Raw genomic sequence first — 19616 nt, forward strand, 5'->3', positions numbered from 1 at the left:
AATATACAGAACTGAATTAAGCCTCATCTTTGGTATAGGGTGACCAACGTTTTTAAAGAGTTATCACAGGACACAACTGACCAGATCTCAAAGAATCAATATAGAAAAAATATTTATATACATTTTTTATTATTTCACATAAAAATACAAAAATGTGTTTTTTCAGAATTATCTATTAATGTGTGTTCTGCACTTACCCACTACACAAATGTGATTATTTAAACAAGAAGACTACTTAATAGTGGCAATTAGTAATTAATAGGACTAATTCAACAAATAATGTTTAAGAAAAACCTAACTATTTAGGTTCTGTTTTCTGATACACAATTTAACTTTTAAGCTCTTCATTATATAATAAATATTGCAGGCTTTATTATTGTGTATTATTAAAGTGAATAGAAGACTTTTAAAAAGATTAAAAATATAATAAGACTAAACAGGTATTATCTATATTTAACTTAAAAAAATTACTTTCCTTTTTATTCCATGATCTGATGAAGATATTTTTACTTTTTATGTTTCCTTTTTTAACAATACTTCTCTAATCTGCCTGCAGACTTTAGGACTTTTTTTTTTTTTTTCCTTAAACCAGGGGGTATAACTGAATACAACCAAATACAAAATTCACCTTGACTTTTACCTCTGTTCTTAAGCCTACATCACACTTATTTCCCTTATCAGTCCAATGTGATGACATCAAGTTAAATAAATACCCTTTCGGGGTGCCTGGGTGGCTCAGTCGGTTAAGCGGCCGATTTCGGCTCAGGTCATGATCCCGCGGTCCGTGAGTTCGAGCCCCGCGTCGGGCTCTGTGCTGACAGCTCAGAGCCTGGAGCCTGTTTCAGATTCTGTGTCTCCCTCTCTCTGACCCTCCCCCGTTCATGCTCTGTCTCTCTCTGTCTCAAAAATAAACATTAAAAAAATTTTTTTTTAATAAATAAATTAAATAAATAAATAAATAAATATCCTTTCAATAAAACCATTTTGGCACAGAATACTAAGACTTTCCTTACTAAAAGCAGCAGCAGGTTTTTAGACCTATAGGCCCAGTGTATCTAAGAATTTATCATATAGACTTTATGTCTAAAATGCCCATTTTAAACACTTCAAAGCATAATGCATGTCATTAAAAGTTAAACTTCTCTTCCTCAAGAAAAATGGTTTTAAAACACACAGATCATTTAAACTTGTGAGAGTGAAGGTGAATTCCAAACAAATTATAGTTTTAGTAAAGAAACAGAAAATCCTATTAAAGCTGGCTGTCCCTTTCTGGTGATATTTTTTGAGTCCTCAATAGTCTCATCTCAAACAAACAAACAAAAACATTAGCCATTTTGTTCACTGAGTTTTTCTATAACCCACACAAAAACAACTTAGGTCAAATCATCCTTCTCAAGGTTCCTCTTAACCTCTTCAAAGATCATTCAACAGTTCTGGAGAAAAAGGCATATAAATTTCTGTTTACCAAAAAAATAAATAAATAAAAATAAAAATATTTGTTTACCATAATTCTTTCCACCATATTTATTTTTTTATGTATTTCCAAATTAGAAGACATTATTCTTCTCCCATTCTTTGAAAACATGATTTTACTGCTATCAATATTTTAGCATTTTTTCTATGGCTGGCAACGATAGCCATAGCCATGTTGAAGCAAATGTCTAAAATGCTTATTTTCTGACACTTTTATAATGTCAAAAATCTCATTAAGTGTTTATGAATGTTTTGAAGAAACTAAAAATTGACCAAAAAACTTTTATGAAAACCTCGGTATCACAGGTAAGCAAATGGTACCCCATTTTAGCAGTATTGTATAGAAGGAATACATGTTTAGCAGGTAAGATCTTTTCATTTTCTTTGGTAAGAAGTTTATAGACTGAAAGAAATTTGTCAAAATTTTCATTTGCACTGTCTGATAAATATGTATTTATATAAAAGCAAAGTTTCTTTTATGTTTTCTGCAATTTATTAAAATGTTAAACAGCAAGATTATCTAAAACTCCCCATTTCTTCACATCAAAGAACCTAGTAGCTATGGGAAATATACCCTTCTTGCCACAATTTGATGTAACACAATACACTACCAAAAGCATGACTGCTGGTTAAGAACTGCCAGAATAAGTTCTAAACTTGAAAGGGCCAAAACACGTTATCAAAACTTTCTCTCTTGTTTACCCACAGGATATTTCAGCTGAAACTTCTGAATCATGAAATGTAACACTATTCAGTTTAAAAGTAACTCTACTTTTACAAAGCAAGCAAGGGACAGATAGGCTAATGTGTGTTCATTTGTACACTGTGCCCAAGCTAATTCACTTAATACTCACTAGTTTTAACTGATCACTGGGGTCTTTTGGGGAGATGGAAAAAAACAAAAAACAAAAGTAAAAACTTTTTATTAATTTAAAATTATTTGCAATATTCAGTTTCAATAATTGCTTTTATATCCCCTTCTCCACCAAGACCAATCTCAAAACATTTTTTATACATCAGGTAGTATGCGTCATTTTGGTTACTCTCCCTAATCCAGGTATGTCATTAAAACGACATAGTCATTTAGTCTTCTTTTCTGGCACTGTCTAGGTCATGCTGATGTTGGTACTGTAATTATCCTCATTTTCACGTCTCAACTTTTAGAAAACATGGTTTTAATATTCATAATGTTAAAAATTAAAAAGTCCTGGGACACCTGGGTGGCTCAGTTGGTTAAGCATCCGACTTCGGCTCAAGTCATGATTTCGCGGTTTTTGAGTTCGAGCCCCACGTCGGGCTCTGTACTGACAGCTCAGAGCCTAGAGCCTGCTTCGGATTCTGTGTCTCCCTCTCTCTCTGCCCCTCCCCTGCTCATGCTCTGTCTCTCTCTGTCTCTCAATAATAAACAAACATTCAAGAAATTTAAAAATTAAAAAGTCCTATCACAATACAAAACACATGACAGGAAAAGTAAAAGACAGACTGTGAATATCCAGGATAACAAATCACTTAAATTGTAGATGCAGTATAGACAATAGAGTCCATTACTGTGAAGAGCAAATAATGGCTGCCAATATTATAAGCTAAGGAAAAAAGACAACGATGACTGTGAATAATCCACACCATAGTCATTTGACACTAACATGTTGCCTTCAGCCCTGAATTTCTGGCATCACATTGAGGTTTTGAATTTTTGTCAATCTTCTCCATCCAATGCTAAAATGTGGGACTTGCTGTGTCCTGGGGAAAGGTTTCCCAAGACTCAGGAGGTCTTTCAATGCTTTAAAAAGAGATGACCTTCAAAGAGTAACAATTAAACTCATAGTTGATTTCTCAGTAGAAACATAAAAGCCAGAAAACAATGAAATACTATCTTGAAAATGCTGAAAGAAATTAGCTTAAATAATTATTAATTTTTTATTCATCCAGTATTAACTATAATCCCCACACTGGATTACATAAAAAAGAAATGACTACCACCTACTTTAAAAACTAACATAGAAAGACTTTGATATATACCTTAAAGCTGTGTTTTTAAATAGAAACTCTTGAAAGTGTGCAATAAGAAAACATGAACAGCAATATTCAGAGCAAAAGTATGAGAGAAAAGAAATGGAAAACAAACCAAATTGCTCATAAATATCACTGAAGGTAAATAAAGTCTTGTATATGTGTATGATAAAATACTTCAGTGAAAATGAACTATACTTGCATGAATCAAAATGTATAAATATCAATATAATAATGAGAATAAAACAATGCATATAGTATCAGACCATTTATATAAAGGCCAGAAACAAAGCTAAGGGGGCACCTGGGTGGCTCAGTCGGTTAAATGTCCGACTCTGACTCCTCTTGATTTCAGCTCAGACCATGATCTCGTGGTTTGTCCATCGAGCTCTGCATTGGGTTCTGAGCTGACAGCAGGGAGTCTCTCTCCCCCTTTCTCTCCTCGCCCCTCCCCTGCTCACGCTTTCTCTCTCTCTCTCTCTCAAAAGAAAGCAAGCAAGCAAGCAAGCAAGCAAGCAAGCAAGCAGTGTATAAGCAATGTGTGCTTTAAAACACACATGTATATTAAAATGGTAGGGAAAAGCAAGTGAATAATTACAAGAAACTGATTTCATCAGGAATTAAAGAAACCGGTAAACATGATAGGTGAAGACAGGTGAAGAATATATTAAGGATCTTCAAAAGCATAGTAAATGTTTTATTTCTTCAGCTAATTGGGGTGTATAAAGGTGTCTGTTATAGTATTATTCTTTAAAATGTGCACTCTGTTACGTATATTTCATAAGGCAAAAATATAAGCAAATGGACGAATGAGCAGGTTTCAAACAAAATTCACACTTAAATTGAAATCCAACTTTTGTGCTACTTAAGTATAAATTAAAAGGTATTATAGCATAGCCATTACAAGTACTGGAGTGTGAGAAATCTCAAGGATTGCTGTGTCCATATTAATGAGGGATATTGGTCGACAGCCTCCTGAGTGAGGTCTTTGTCTGGCTTTGTTATCAGAATGACAGTTTGGCAATCTGTGTCTTTGAAAGCATTTGCCCATGTCACCTCAGGTGTCTAGTTTGTTGTGATAAAGTTGTGTATAATATTTGCTTACGGTCTTTTTGATTTCTATATGGTTGGTAATGATGCCTCATGATTTTGGTATCTGTGACTTTCTTTCTTGGCCAATCCTGCTAAAGTTTTTCAATTTTATTTCTCTTTCAAAGAAACACTTCTTGGTTTTATTGTTTTCATTACTGTTTTTCTGTTTTTCATTTCACTCATGTCTATTCTGATCTTTACTGCTTCCTTCCTTCAGTTTACCTTGAATTTATTTTGTTTTTCTTCTTCTGGTTTAAGGTGAAAATATAAATTGTCATTTTGAGATCTTTCTTCTTTCTGACTAGGCATTTAAAGCTACAAATTTCCCTCTAAGCACTGCTGTAATTGCATCCCATAAATTGTGATACATTGTGTTCTCATTTTCATTCAATTCAAAATACCTTCTAATTTCCTTCTGATTTCCTTATGACCTAGAGACTACTTAGAAATGTGTTAATTTTTAAATATTTATAATTTCTCAAAATTCCTTTGTTAATTTCTAATTGTACTACGATAAACAGACATTCTTTCTATGGTTTCAATACATTTTTTAATGTTTCTTTACTTATTTTTGAGAGAGAGAGAGAGCGCACAAGCAGGGAAGGGGCAGACAGGGAGGAAAGAAGAGAACCCACGCAGGCTCTGCGCTGTTACTACAGAGGCTGACGTGGGGCTCAATTCCCCAAACAGTGAGGTCATTACCTGAGTCAAAATCAAGAGCCAGGCACTCAATCAAGTGAGCTCCCCAGGTGCCCCTAATTTCAATCCTTTTAAATTCAGAGTTGTTTTATGGCCTAGTAAAAAGTCTGTCTACCCTAGACAATGTTCCACAAGAGCTTGAAAACAGTGGGTATTCTGCTGTTGTTTGTGCAAGTATTCTACAGATGTGTTAGATCTAATTGGTTTACAGTGTTCTTCGATTCTTGTATAATTTTGTCCATTTTTTTTCCCCCATTTGGTCATTTTCTTTCTAATCATTCTGTCAATTATCGAGTGGGTATTGAAGTCTTCAACTATTACTGTTAAATTGTCTATTTCTCCCTTCAATTCTATCAGGTCTTGTTCTATGTGTCTGTGGAGGTTTTGCTGTTTTGTTTATAATTATTTTATCATTTTGATCAACTGACCCTTTTAGCATTATAAAATGTTCCTCTTTTCTCTAATAACAAATTTCGTCTTAAAATCTATTGTCTAATATTAGTATAGCTGCTCCAGCTCTGTTTTGGTTGCTGCTTGCATGGTTTATCTTTTTCCATTCTTTTACTTTCAATCTTTTGTGTCCTTGAATCTAGAGTGTGTGCCCTAATCTTGATTCTATCATTAGTATCTGCGTGACCTTGGCAAAGTTAATTCAATTTTCTAAACATGAGTTTCTTTACCTATAAAATGAAGATAATAATATACAATAAGACTGTTATCAGATTTAAATGAGACACTGTTTCCAAGCAGCAGTGCCTAGTATAAGTAATGAATATTCATTTATATTACAAAAATTATTACTAAAGATGCTACCAAAGAAGTTAAGAAAACAGTAACAAAAATATATCCCCACCTTTTCTGATAAATACTGTTCATATATTCCAACAGCAGCTGCTCTTAGAAGACCTTTGGTTTGGTTAGTTTGATGTTTTCCATCCTTCTGACGACTTAATAAAACTTCTAGTTGCTGTTGGGCTGTAACTCGGTATCCTTCCACTGTCATCCAGAAGAAGAGGTGTGCTTGACCTCCAGTTTGCTGCATGTAATCTAACAAACAAAATCCATAACAATGTAGTTATTCATGTCACATGTTTTTGGGTGTATGTAACCATATGACAAGTTAAGAAGGATTAAAGTTTCAAATACTTAAAACCCTATATTTTCAAACTGTTAGGCAAATGCTTGAGGTAAAGAATACTTACATCACAAATTGTTAAGCTAAAAAGACCACAGTTATGTAAAAAGCACAAACTGAAGCATTTTTTTTTTTTAATTTCATTTTTCATGATAAAATTTCTAGGGGATATAATTGCACAGAAGGCTTCATCAGAAATAAATTTCAATATTCAGCTTCTGTTCTCAATAAAGATTATTAATTATAATATTAATATTTCCACAAATTTAAAAAATAAGGATTAGTATCTTCAACAAGCCATGTATTTATGTTTTTGGTCATGAAAATGAAGAATCAGGGAAGTTTAATGAAAATGTCCTCCAGATAAAAGCAATTTTGATGTATAGTTGACCCCTGAACAATGCAGAGGTTAGGGGCACTGACTCACCATGCAGTCAAAAATCCATGTGTAACTTTAGACTCCCCCCAAACCATAACTACTAGTAGTCCACTCTTGACTGGAAGCCTTACCATTAATATAAACAGTTAATTAACACATACAACATTTTGTATGTTAAATGTATCATATGCTGTATTCTTACTATAAAGTAAGCTAGAGAAGGAAATATTACAAGTCATTAGAAAAACACATTTGTGGGGCGCCTGGGTGGCGCAGTCGGTTAAGCGTCCGACTTCAGCCAGGTCACGATCTCGCGGTCCATGAGTTCGAGCCCCGCGTCAGGCTCTGGGCTGATGGCTCGGAGCCTGGAGCCTGTTTCCAATTCTGTGTCTCCCTCTCTCTCTGCCCCTCCCCCGTTCATGCTCTGTCTCTCTCTGTCCCAAAAATAAATAAAAACGTTGAGAAAAATAAAAAAATAAAAAAATAAAGAAAAACACATTTGTATTACTGTACTGTATTTATTGGATAAAATCCAAGTAAAGTGAATCTGCAGAGCTCAAATTTGTGTTGTTCAAGGATCAACTATATTATCAAAATTACTAAATATTTATATTTATTAAAATGATATAAAAAACCCCTTTCCCATTCATGCACTGAAAGATACAAATAACTTATAAGCACTGTGTACTGCTGATAAAGTACTCTTTCCCAAACAATTTAGGGGCACCTGGGTGGCTTAGTCAGTTAAGTGTCCAACGCCTGATTTCGGGTCAGGTCATGATCTTAACAGTTCATGAGCTCGAGCCCCATGTCGGGCTCTGTGTTGACTGTGCAGAACTTGCTTGGGATTTTCTCTCTCCCTCTCCTGATCACTCTCTTTCTTTCTCAAAATTAATTAATTAATTTAAATTCATAGTAGAATCTCCTAGAGTTTATTTTTAAACACCACTGAGTGTTTCTTTTAAGTAGGCTGCACACTCAGCATGGAGCCCATGTGAGACTTGAACTCATGACCCTAAGATCAAGACCTGAGCTGAGATCGAGAGTCGGATGCTTACCCAAATGAGCTACCCGGGCGCCCCTCCTAGGGTTTATTTTAAAAGCAATTTAACAAACACACATTTAAGTTATGCAAAGCATTTCGTTCCTTCAAAACAAAATAAATCTCCACCTCGATGATTTCCAAAGAAAAGGACTATTTCAGAAAATGAAGAGTGGAGGAAAGACATAACTGGCATGCTTAATTTCAGATATTTAAATTTTAGTAATCTTTACAATTATTAAAAATTTCAAGGGATGGGGCACCCGGGTGGCTCAATCAGTAAAGTGTTTGACTCTTGATTTTAGCTCAGGTCATGATCTCACAGTTCGTGGGTTAGAGTCCCACACTGGGGTCCATGCTGACAGTGTGGAGCCTGCTTAGGATTCTCTCTCTCTTCCTCTCTCTCCCTGCCCCTCCCCCACTCATACTCGCTCTCACTCTCTCTCTCAAAATAAAAAATAAACTTAACTAAAAATTTCAAGGGCTATTATTTTCGTAAGATGGATTTACCTACCCATAAAAAACTGTAGTGCAACATTGTCTACAAGAATGCTGTCCAAAGGGACTGTGCAAAGTTTCCCAAAGTTTGCTGCCAGTTTCACAGTATTTATTTCCTACATATAAAAGTAAATATAGGTTAATATTTTATCTATTCACTCACTAGGTTAAAGATCATTACATAGATATAAAAACATTACACTAAAATGGAATAAAGTGTTTTTTCCTTCTCATTCATTTAGGTTCTCAAAACAGTATAAGCCTGCAGAATTTCGTAGTTATTTTAAGTTGTTTAGTGAATATGCATTAAAAGTATGATAGGCATCCATTTCTTTCAATACAAAATAATTCTAAATTATTGGAATTTCAAATATTCTCTATCTCTACACATATTTCAAATGAAAACAAATATTTTAGGGGCTAAAGGGATGTATGGAATACCCACGATGTGCAATAATAAATAAATACCAACATTCTCAAGTATAGATTGAGGTCTATCCAATGAGAAAACAGAAAATATTCAGAGTCATTTTGCTTCTCACAGAGCAAAAACTCTACAGTCTTTATATAAAATGTTCTTCTCACACTACCTAAATAGTAAATTATATTCATTTTTCAAAGTAACACAGTAAGATAACTACCTACACACAGAAAAAAATGAAAAATAAAAAAATAAAACAAACATAGGTTCAAAATTTAGAGAATCTATATGTCAAGCACAGTGCTAGGTACATTATACACATTACTTTATTATCCACAACAATCCTATTGGATAAATATTGCCAATCCTACTTACTGGAGAAGAAAGCTTAAGATCAGAAAGGCTGCCTATGATCACAGAGCTGGCAAGAAAGACTGTTTTCAAAGCCTGCAGCTTTTCCCATAAAATCCATGATGTTTCAGTGAAGTATCAGTTTGTCTGTATTCCTAAATCCATCCCTCATAACCATCTTTTTAAAAAAGAAAGTAAGGTTTTTCTGAAAGTTAGGCTGCCTTAAGTAGGGGTGGATACTAAATTAGATATAGGTAGTACATAAAGGAGAAAGAAGATAACTTGAAAAAAGGAGGGAAAATGCCCTCTGTATTTAGTATCTCCCTTCATATAAACAAACTCAAAATGGGTGAAAGACCTAAATGTAAGATAGGAAGCCATCAAAATCCTCAAGGAGAAAGCAGGCAAAAACCTCTTTGATCTTGGCCACAGCAACTTCTTAATCAACATGGCTCCAGAGGCAAGGGAAACAAAAGCAAAAATGAACTACTGGAACCTCATCAAAATAAAAAGCTTCTGCACAGCAAAAGAAACAATCAGCAACACTAAAAGGCAACTGACAGAATGGGAGAAGACATTTGCAAAAGACGTATCAGATAAAAGGTTAGTATCCAAAATATATAAAGAACTTATCAAACTCAACATGCAAAAAAAAAAAAAAAAAAAAAAAGAATACACACACACACAATGGAGTATTACTTGGCAATCAAAAAGAATGAAATCTTGCCATCTGCAACTATGTGGATGGAACTAGAGGGTATTATCCTAAGCAAAATTAGTCAGTCAGAGAAAGACAAATATATGACTTCACTCATATGAGGAGTTTAAGGCACAGAACAGATGAACACAAGGAAGGGAAGCAAAAATAATACAAAAATAGGGAGGGGACAAAACATAAGAGACTCTTCAATATGGAGAACAAACAGAGGGTTACTGGGGGTTGTGGGAGGGGGATGGGCTAAATGGATAAGGGGCATTAAGGAATCTATTCCTGAAATAACTGTTGCACTATATGCTAACTTGGAAGTAAATTAAAAAAATAAATAAAAATTAAAAATAAAATAAAATAAAATAAAATAAAATAAAATAAAATAAAATAAAATAAAATACGGAAAAAAATTTAATGCAAAAAAAATTTCTTTAAATACTGTATAATAAACAGATAAGTGACTTAAAACGTTTGGCATAAAGTAACCCAATGCCAGCATATGATTTCTCCTATCTAAATCTTCTTTCTTCAAATTTATCCCTTTTTATCCTTCCCAGAAGCAGCTCCACAGATAAGGGATGCAGAAGAGTATTCACTGCAACCTTATTACTAATAAAAAAGATAAAGGGCCTTCTAAGACTTCAAGATGGGTAGTACGGTTAAAAAACTTCACCTCTGTGGGGATTCTGATTTTTCTTTCAAAGAAAAACTACTGTATGACCTGAACTACTAAAAAGGTGAAGCTTGATATTCAAAATAGAAATGACGAGCTTCAAACAAGACATCTAAATTTTAAAAGGATTTGCTATCAAAAGGTGTCCCAACAAATGGACTTTAAATAATGATGATGAAGGATCACTAACTCTAAGGTCTAGATAAGGTAAACTACCATAAGTGAAATCATACCATTCTTCCATTCTGAATTTGCACGGGTATATAATTTTAAAATAACACTTAACTAGAACAGCCATACATACACATATACTCAGGTATACGACAAATGTGGCCTCAAGTAAGGTCAGTTATAATTAATCCAGCAAACTAAACCAAGATTTACAAAAATGAGTCTTCTGTTCCTTAATAAATTTAAATACACTGCAAAATTACAAGCCCAGAGAGTCACAATAAATTTCCAAAATAGAAAATCAGCCAAAAAAACCCTGACTACACTAAAAACTAAAAGTAGTAAAAACTGCTTTTTTTCTGTTTTAAAGCCCCATTTCTCTGCTCCTCTGCAGGGCAAAACTCCTCCAAACAGCTGCCTATAATCACTATTTCTAATTCATCTTTTCCCATTTTCTCCTGGACTGGTTTCACTTAGGGTTTCTCTCCACTACTCCAAAATGCTATGATCAGATCACCAATATTCCCCTGGTGGCAAATCTAATGGCCAATTCTGAGTCTTCATCTTACTCAACTTATTAGCAGCCTTTGAAATATGTGATCTCTATGCTTGGCTTCTGGAATATCACACTCCCAGGTTTTCCTTTAATTTCATCAGCGACTTAGCTATTTCTTTAGCTAGATCTTCCACTTTGTCTTAAACTCTAGTAACTATAGTGCCACTGAACTAAGTCTTTGGTATCTTCTTACTCACCTTCACTCTTGTAAGAAACCTCATCCATCCAGTCTCAACTTTAAATAACTGTAATAATCCTGAGGATCCTCAAAGTTTAGGCTATCACTGACCGTTCCCTTGAACTACAAAGTTTACCAATTAGTGGGTTGACTTGACTGTTTAACAGGGATCTCAAACTAAAACATGAAAATTTAATTCTCTCTGCCAAAACTCCTCTTCCCTGTATTATTCATTTTATAAATGTAAATAGCAACATTTTTCATGCAGTTGCTCAGGCCAAAAATTCTAGGAATCCTCCTTGAGTCCTTTTTTTTTCTCTCACTCCATATTTAATCTCTTAGTAAATCTGTCAGTACTATATCCAGTCTTCAATTACCTCTCACAACCTCTGTAGACATCTCTTACTTGACTAAAGCAGTAGTCTCCTAAATGATCTGTCAGTCTCCATTCTTGTCCCCCGCAACTCCACCACAATCTAATCATCACCAAGAGTCAAAGTAGTCATTTTAACTCGTAAGTCAGATCATGTCAGTCGCCAGAACAAATCTCCAATGGGTTCCCGTCATAATTAGAATTTTCAAATAATTTTGCATGGCAGATAAAACTATATATGATCTAACCCCCAAGGTTCCTCTCCAGTTTCATTCCTAATATAATCCCTTCTCATTCATTCTATACCAGCCATACTGACCTGCTCTAACTCAGCAAACACTTTCCTATCTCAGGACCTTTGTATATGCTTTTACCTTTGCCTGAAAGATCAATAAAAGACAAAAATTCTCAGGACTTTCTCATTAATCTATCAGATTTATCTATGCTCACATGTCACCAAGTCAGTCAGCATCTATCTAAAACAGTCTTATACATTCTCTATCCCTCTAGTTTGCTTTACTTGTTATTTTTCATATTGTACATTTTTTAGTATATATTAATTTACTTAGTGGTTTATTTTTTGATTCTGCAACTAAAATGTTAAGTTCAATGAAGAGAGAGATTTTGTCTATTACATCCATCTAAAATGGTGCCCACTGTATAAAATTATGTAAAGGTTGAATTTTGAATAGCAAATGAATAGATGAATAAATAAAAAACCTTTAATTACTGTAGCATTATTCAGGAAGTTTTTAATCTCTTTAGCTTCATTTAATATAGGATAATACAGTGTATCCAAAAAGTTTTCTGCAAGGCCTTTTGTGGAGGGCTACACTGGTTAATATCCCAATTCTTGTTATTTGCTAGATATTTAAATGAATTTAAAGTATTTGTAACTAAACATTAATTAGAAAGTACTTACTTTGCCTGACTGTAACCGCTGTATTCTTGAGTCACATACTTTTTTTACAAATAATAAGCTATTTATTTGATTTTTGATAGTGTTGATATCTAAAAACAAACAAATTGATTGTGAGCTAGAAACCGGTAATGTTATTTATGAAATATTTTAAACATGCACTTACTTTAACATGATAACCAATGAACAGAGCAAACAATAAGAGAAATAATCTGAAATTTTATGGTGAAATTATTTAATTAAAGTTAAACCATGCCAATTATTTTTAGAGACTTACAGTATTAATTGCCTCACATTCAGGAAATTATAATGCTTTTATTCTTAGCACATGTTAACATAATAAAGATTTAGATGCAGTTAAGGTAAAAAATAGCATAAAATGACACTTAGGCAAATTAAAGTTTTATTTAGAGATATAGTAATGATTAAAGAAGACATTTTCATACTTAAATGACTTACCATCACCAACCGTATCTAGAGATCGAAGATACTGTAATTCTTCTACTGCCTTATCTCTGACTGCTTCTAGCTCTCCAATATTGTCACTCAATTTAATAATGTTCATAAAGGCCTCATAGTTGCAATTAGAATCACGGATCTATAAAAAAAGTTCAAACAATATGTGCGAGGGGGACTTATTAAGGAAAAAAGGAATCTTCAGTGCCTACCATGTGCTAGGCAGAACCTTACAGCAAGTGTTTATTCCAGTGGGTATAAGAAAACAAAATGAAAACCTCTGTACTCATGGTCCCGGGAAGAGGCAGAGGAGTAGAAGACGAGATTAGTGGCAATGGAAGGCACATCGGGCAGCGTACAATACGTGTTGTGGCTTTTACTCTGAGCGGAATGAAAAGTTACTGGAGGGTTTTAAAGAGAAAAGTAACATTCTGTGACCTAAATTGCTCAGAATCAATGTGATGACATAACTAACTCTGTCATTTTGTCTTTTTCTCTAGCCATGTGCTGTTTAAGAACAGGAATGGGGTGGACAGTAGGGCTGAATTTAACCAGAGTGTGGTTGCACCAAGCAAATAACAAAGATAGAGGGAGAAAAAGTAGTCAAGGATATTATGAAGTGACTAACCACCGTGACTGCCAATAAAATTTAAGTAAAGCAATAAGGGGATCTATGAAAAGGTAGCAGACTTGAGATATTACCCATTCTCCAAAGAGGTCAAAAAACTAGTGATTGTTTAAGTTCAGAACTAAGGAAAAACTGGCCAGTAAGTGTATGAAAAGATGCTCAAATATCATTTAGAGATGCAAGTTAACCACAACAAAACGACAATGCCAAATGTTGACCAGAAAGTGGAGACACAAAAACTCTCAAATGGTACTACCAAAGTGCAAAATTAGAACACAACTTCGGAAGACCACTTGGCAACTTATTTTACTTCATGTAAATTTTACTTGAGTGATTAAAAAAAAGGTAGGGTATTAAAGTCTTGATTTTTCTAAGAATACATTAAGAAACAAATTAACAGCTGTCCATTCATCTGCTCTAGTTAGAGATAACAATATGAGCCAATTAAGTAATCTATTCCAGAGTAAAAGATAAGACATCCTTAATTAGTTTGTATTAAAAAAAATACATACTCAGAGATGAATAATGCAAATTCACCCATACTATTTTTAGAAATGACTTAAAACTGTGGGGTGGGGTGCCTGGGTGGTTCAGTGGGTTAAGCTTCCAGTTAAGCTTCAGACTCTTGATTTCTGCCCAGGTCATGATCTCAAGGTTGTGAGATCCAGCCCTGAGTAGGGTTCTGTGCTCACAGCAGGGAGCCTGCTTAGGATTCTCGCTCTCCCTCTCTGCCTCTCTCAAAATAAATTTTAAAAAACTTAAAAAAAAAATACTGTTGGGCAACACTAACATTTTATACAGAGAGAAAATATGTTACTTACTAAACTGCTTGCTGTTGGGGGTGCCTGGGTGGCTCACGTGGTTAGGCACTGGACTTTGGCTCAGGTCATGATCTCATGGTTTTTGAATTCGAGATCCCCTATCAGGTGAGCTTGAGCCCTGCTTCAGGTGAGCCCCACTTCTCTCCCTCTCTCTCTCTTTCTCTCTGCCTCATGGAGTTTTCTCTCTCCCTGTCTCTCTCTCTCTCTGGCCCTCACTCACTTGTGCCCTCTCTCTCAAAAATAAATAAATAAATAATAAACTGCTCTAAACTTTTCCTTTCAAATAGAAATGAACTGTACACTAAGTTGATAGAAATGAACTGAACTAAGAACTGAGCTTATTTTAATGTTTATAATACCTATGTATACAAGGTTTTCCACACAAATAATGTCAAAAGACTGTAAACCCGACCACAAGTAGGCTAGAGATCCTTTATTGATAAACTCTTCTCTTTTAAATATATTTTCTGATATTGTGTTGCAAGTAAAATAGTGATCAATTCCTGTTCATTAAATACCAAAAAAACACAAGCATCATACACAATAGTAGAAGCCCAAGTGTGGGAAGAACAAGTAAAAATTTGGTGTTTTGAATTCTTTTTAGACTATCTATATGTTAAATCTCTCCCCCAAAATGTTTTCACCATACAATTAATTATACAGTTAATACAAGGTCAGCAAAAGAAAAATTGAAAGCTAAAGAAAAATATAAATAGGAATAAAAATATTTCCTAATCCCATGAGTGAGAGATAACATTCTGGTGAACATGCACCCTTTTCTGTAACACAGGTAAGATTATACAGCATAAAACATCCATTTACTGGTGTTATAATAAAATGTTTTAATACCTTTTACCCTTATTTTATTACTTAAATGTTTTTAAATTTTACCTGTATTTTTCTATTTCTTAAAACATTACTTTTTTGTTATATACCCAATATTCCATATAAAATGAAATATATAAACAAAAGAGAAAAATTAAAACTATCATAATCCTACCTTTCTATTAACATTTCAATCAGTATATACACTATCAGAATTATACAATCATTAATAAATATTTACATATTTGTTTTTAAAAAGCATAATCTACAAACACACATCACTTTTAGTTATCCTTTTCAACTTAAAAATATAAACATGTTTTCATATTCAAGATACACTACCATCATTATTCTTTTTAATGGCTGCAAAATATTCTACTGTGTCAATATGCCATAACTACACAATCCTCTATGTAGAACACTTAAAAAGCTTTCAAGTTTTCAGTATTATAAGCAACGGCCATTAATGGCCTTTGTTTCAAACTTATTACTACTTTAGAATAAATTTCAGAGTAGAATTCCTAACCAGAGGATACCTATTTGTAAAAATTTTAATTAGACAGATATACATATTTTTAAAGCTTTTGGTAGAGCCTAGTAGGATAAAGGAAAAGAAGAATCAAGTTGTGTGACCTCCATAGTTTGATAATGGCTAGTTTGATAATGGCTAGTGGAAACAAAGAACAATAAATAAAGTAACTCTCTCCTACGAAAACTAGACTGAGTTACTGGAAAAATTCCAATTCAAGAAAATGAATCAAAGATCTAGAAGTATTTATCAAAGTATTCCCAGCAACACCCCATTTACAATACTTCCTTGACCATGAATTTATTGAGGAAAGCCATATATAATCACACAAAAATAATTATAACTACTAAACTTAATAATCACTAACCCTTTGATATGTCTGCCAGGATGAGAAAACTATGAGTTAGCTACTTATATACACACTAAGCAACTTACAGAAACAAACCTAAAACACACAGGCTCCCATTCTCAGTCCAGGTTTCCTATCCCATTTTCCTCCACTATATAGTATAAAACATAAAGTACATATATTTAAGTAGTTCAGACCACAGCCATGTTTGAAACCAAATAGCAGCTTTTAAAAGTACTCATAATCTATACACTCCGTCAGGAAAACATCCTTTTTTTAAATTTAAATAAGTGGTAACAATACCAAAATTGTGAGAGGATTATCATATCAACAAACTTCTTACAATGAATTTGTCTAGCACATTCAACCTATGAGCAGAAATACCAGAAACATAAAGATTATCTATAAATATATTTTTACCTAATTTATTCAATAAATTATTGCTTGATCATCCTGATCCCCAGATATTATTTCTAAATTTTAAAAAAATGCTTTAAAAACAGAGTTGTAATTTTAGAAAGTACATACCATCCATATGATATATTGATTAATATAATCAGGATCACTGAGTTGATTTATTAATGGAAGAAGAACTCCTCGTGCAAGGATTTCCTGGACCAAAAATGTAAAAAAAAAAAAAAAAAAAAGCAAATTTAACTTAATATACTTCTCAAATCAATAGCATAATGTAAATAACATAATGCTGTTACTTAAGAAAGATATGACACATGTAAAACTTGATAATCAACACATCTTATAAAAAGATGACCTAATACACCTCAGTTAAAATAAATGAGATAGGGGCGCCTGGGTGGCGCAGTCGGTTAAGCGTCCGACTTCAGCCAGGTCACGATCTCGCGGTCCGTGAGTTCGAGCCCCGCGTCAGGCTCTGGGCTGATGGCTCGGAGCCTGGAGCCTGTTTCCGATTCTGTGTCTCCCTCTCTCTCTCTGCCCCTCCCCCGTTCATGCTCTGTCTCTCTCTGTCCCAAAAATAAATTAAAAATTTTGAAAAAAAAATTAAAAAAAAATAAATAAATAAAATAAAATAAATGAGATAAAGCTACCTGTATCAACTTGGCTGTATCTCCACAATGACATCTAGAGTTGAGTAGAAAAAAGCAGAAGGGTATCTATAGTATGCTAGCATTTATGTCAAGTTTTAGAAGGCAAAACATGGCACCAAGTGTCTATGAATTCCTACATCTAATTAAAAGAATAAAAATGAAGGATAATAGGAAAAGATACACACCAATTGTAAAATAGTGGTTACCTTCAAGGGAGAAAAGAGCAACTATAGCAAAACATTAACAGTGGTTAAATTTTGGTAGTTGGTACATAAATGTCTACTGCATTATTCTCTATACTTGTCTGTGTTTGAAATTTTTCCTAAGAGAAAATAAAAAAATAATATGGTAATATAATTATTCATCTTTCTCTAGAACATATCTTCTCATTCTTTACAACTGTTTACTCTGCAACCTATTAAAATCCTGCCCTTGACTACAGAATGAAATCCAATCAAATTAAACCCTGATCATTCCAGCTGAACACTTTTTTACTTACATGTTTAAGATACACTCGTGCCCTGAATTTATGGCATTTATCACTTATGATTCCCCATGTAATTGTGTTATCTTCTACTTCTCTGAAACACCGCAAATATCCAGGAACCTTCTGTATATAAGTGACGTTTATTAGTTGATCTACTGACTTATCTATTTTCAGAAATATTTACTCAAGGTCATTGTCTTAAACATGGCAGGCATTTGATAAATACTAAAGGAATGGAAATAAAGCAAATTAAGAATTTAGTGCTGATCCTATTTATATCATATTTTCACCCATTATTCAAAATTTTTTTTTTTTCAACGTTTATTTATTTTTGGGACAGAGAGAGACAGAGCATGAACAGGGGAGGGGCAGAGAGAGAGGGAGACACAGAATCAGAAACAGGTTCCAGGCTCTGAGCCATCAGCCCAGAGCCTGACGCGGGGCTCGAACTCACGGACCGCAAGATCATGACCTGGCTGAAGTCGGACGCTTAACCGACTGCGCCACCCAGGCGCCCCGTCACCCATTATTGATCTTCATCCTTTTACGCATGTGATATCTAAATTTATAAAACACCATTTCTTAAGAATACTGGAAAGGCTAAATAAATGTCAGTTTAACAGGATGTTTGACTTCTCTAATTAAAGGACCAATTTATTTATTCCTTTTACCAAGATCTCTAACTTATCTGGTTCATTTTCCAGTATAATAAGTTCATAAAGGTAGCCTTCACTTTATTTTCCTTCAGTGAGTTATCTTATATACATTCTACTTTTTGTAAGCTGTGGAAGTCTCTGACAACTATTACCTAAGGATGAATTAACATTTCCAAAAGGCATCCATGAAGGTTCCAATAACTTTGTTTTATAATTCCTTTCTTTTCTTCACATTTTTTAAATGTAATCTCTACACCCAAAGTGGGGCTCAAACTCACAACCCTGAGATCTAGAGTGGTATAATCTACCAAGTGAGCCAGCTAGGCACATCTTTTTTTTTTTTTAAAGTCATCTCTATGCCCAACGTGGGGCAGGTCCAATAACTTTTTCAAGCATCTTTTAAGACATCTTACAGTCTTAAATTAGAAGTAATTGTTTATTCTTTCAAGATTAGCTTCCGTCTCCAAATTTTAAAAATTATATTTATATAATTCATTCCTTCAAGTTATGTCTCTGGCCACATATGCTCAAATTTTAATGTTTGCTATTTTTGAGAGAGCAAGCAGGGAAGGGGCAGAGAAAGAGGGAGACACAAAATTGGAAACAGGCTCCAGGCTCTGAGCTGTCACCACAGAGCCTGACGTGGGGCTCGAACTCACACACCACGAGATCATGACCTGAGCTTGTAGTCGGCCGCCCAACTGACTGAGCCACCCAGGTGAACTCATATGCTCAAATTTTTAAATATACTATGTAAGAAGAACCAAGTTTTTTGTAAGTTTCTTTGCAAAGTAAGAAAAAAACACATGTGGGAAAGAATTTTGAATAGATCTAGTGATTCTTATTAGTCAATGCAATCTGTCAATCTGTCTTAGAAAATTACTTTGATCTTCTAATTTGCCTCATGAGAGGGTGTGGTTAGTCAAGATGTAATCTTATGACTCAACAATTCCTATACAGGTTCTAGTGAGAGCTCTAAACATTCCAAAATAGGTAGCCTTTTCCTTATAATTTCTACTTTGACAGAAGCGCCAGCTGTCCAATATGAAGGCTTAAAAGCTACAAAGTCACTGAGGCCATGAATCTTTAAATAAAACATGGTAATGGAAAGAAAGCAGACGT

The 19616-nt window shown here is 34.1% G+C and overlaps 1 protein-coding gene across 6 annotated transcripts in view; it reads right to left on the reverse strand.

The window, feature by feature from the left end:
• Nucleotides 1-19616, reverse strand: part of SNX13 (sorting nexin 13) — a 135906-nt gene that overhangs the window by 44803 nt on the left and 71487 nt on the right. For all 6 annotated transcript variants that reach the window (XM_043589039.1, XM_043589035.1, XM_043589036.1 and 3 more), the window contains 5 exons: nt 16816-16899; nt 13139-13277; nt 12683-12771; nt 8345-8444; nt 6128-6321 (listed from right to left, as the gene is read on the reverse strand). In XM_043589039.1, coding sequence (XP_043444974.1) covers nt 6128-6321; nt 8345-8444; nt 12683-12771; nt 13139-13277; nt 16816-16899 — 606 coding nt within the window. The remainder of the gene's footprint in view (nt 1-6127; nt 6322-8344; nt 8445-12682; nt 12772-13138; nt 13278-16815; nt 16900-19616) is intronic.

Source organism: Prionailurus bengalensis, chromosome A2, assembly GCF_016509475.1.
Source record: "Prionailurus bengalensis isolate Pbe53 chromosome A2, Fcat_Pben_1.1_paternal_pri, whole genome shotgun sequence".
NCBI lineage: Eukaryota > Metazoa > Chordata > Mammalia > Carnivora > Felidae > Prionailurus > Prionailurus bengalensis.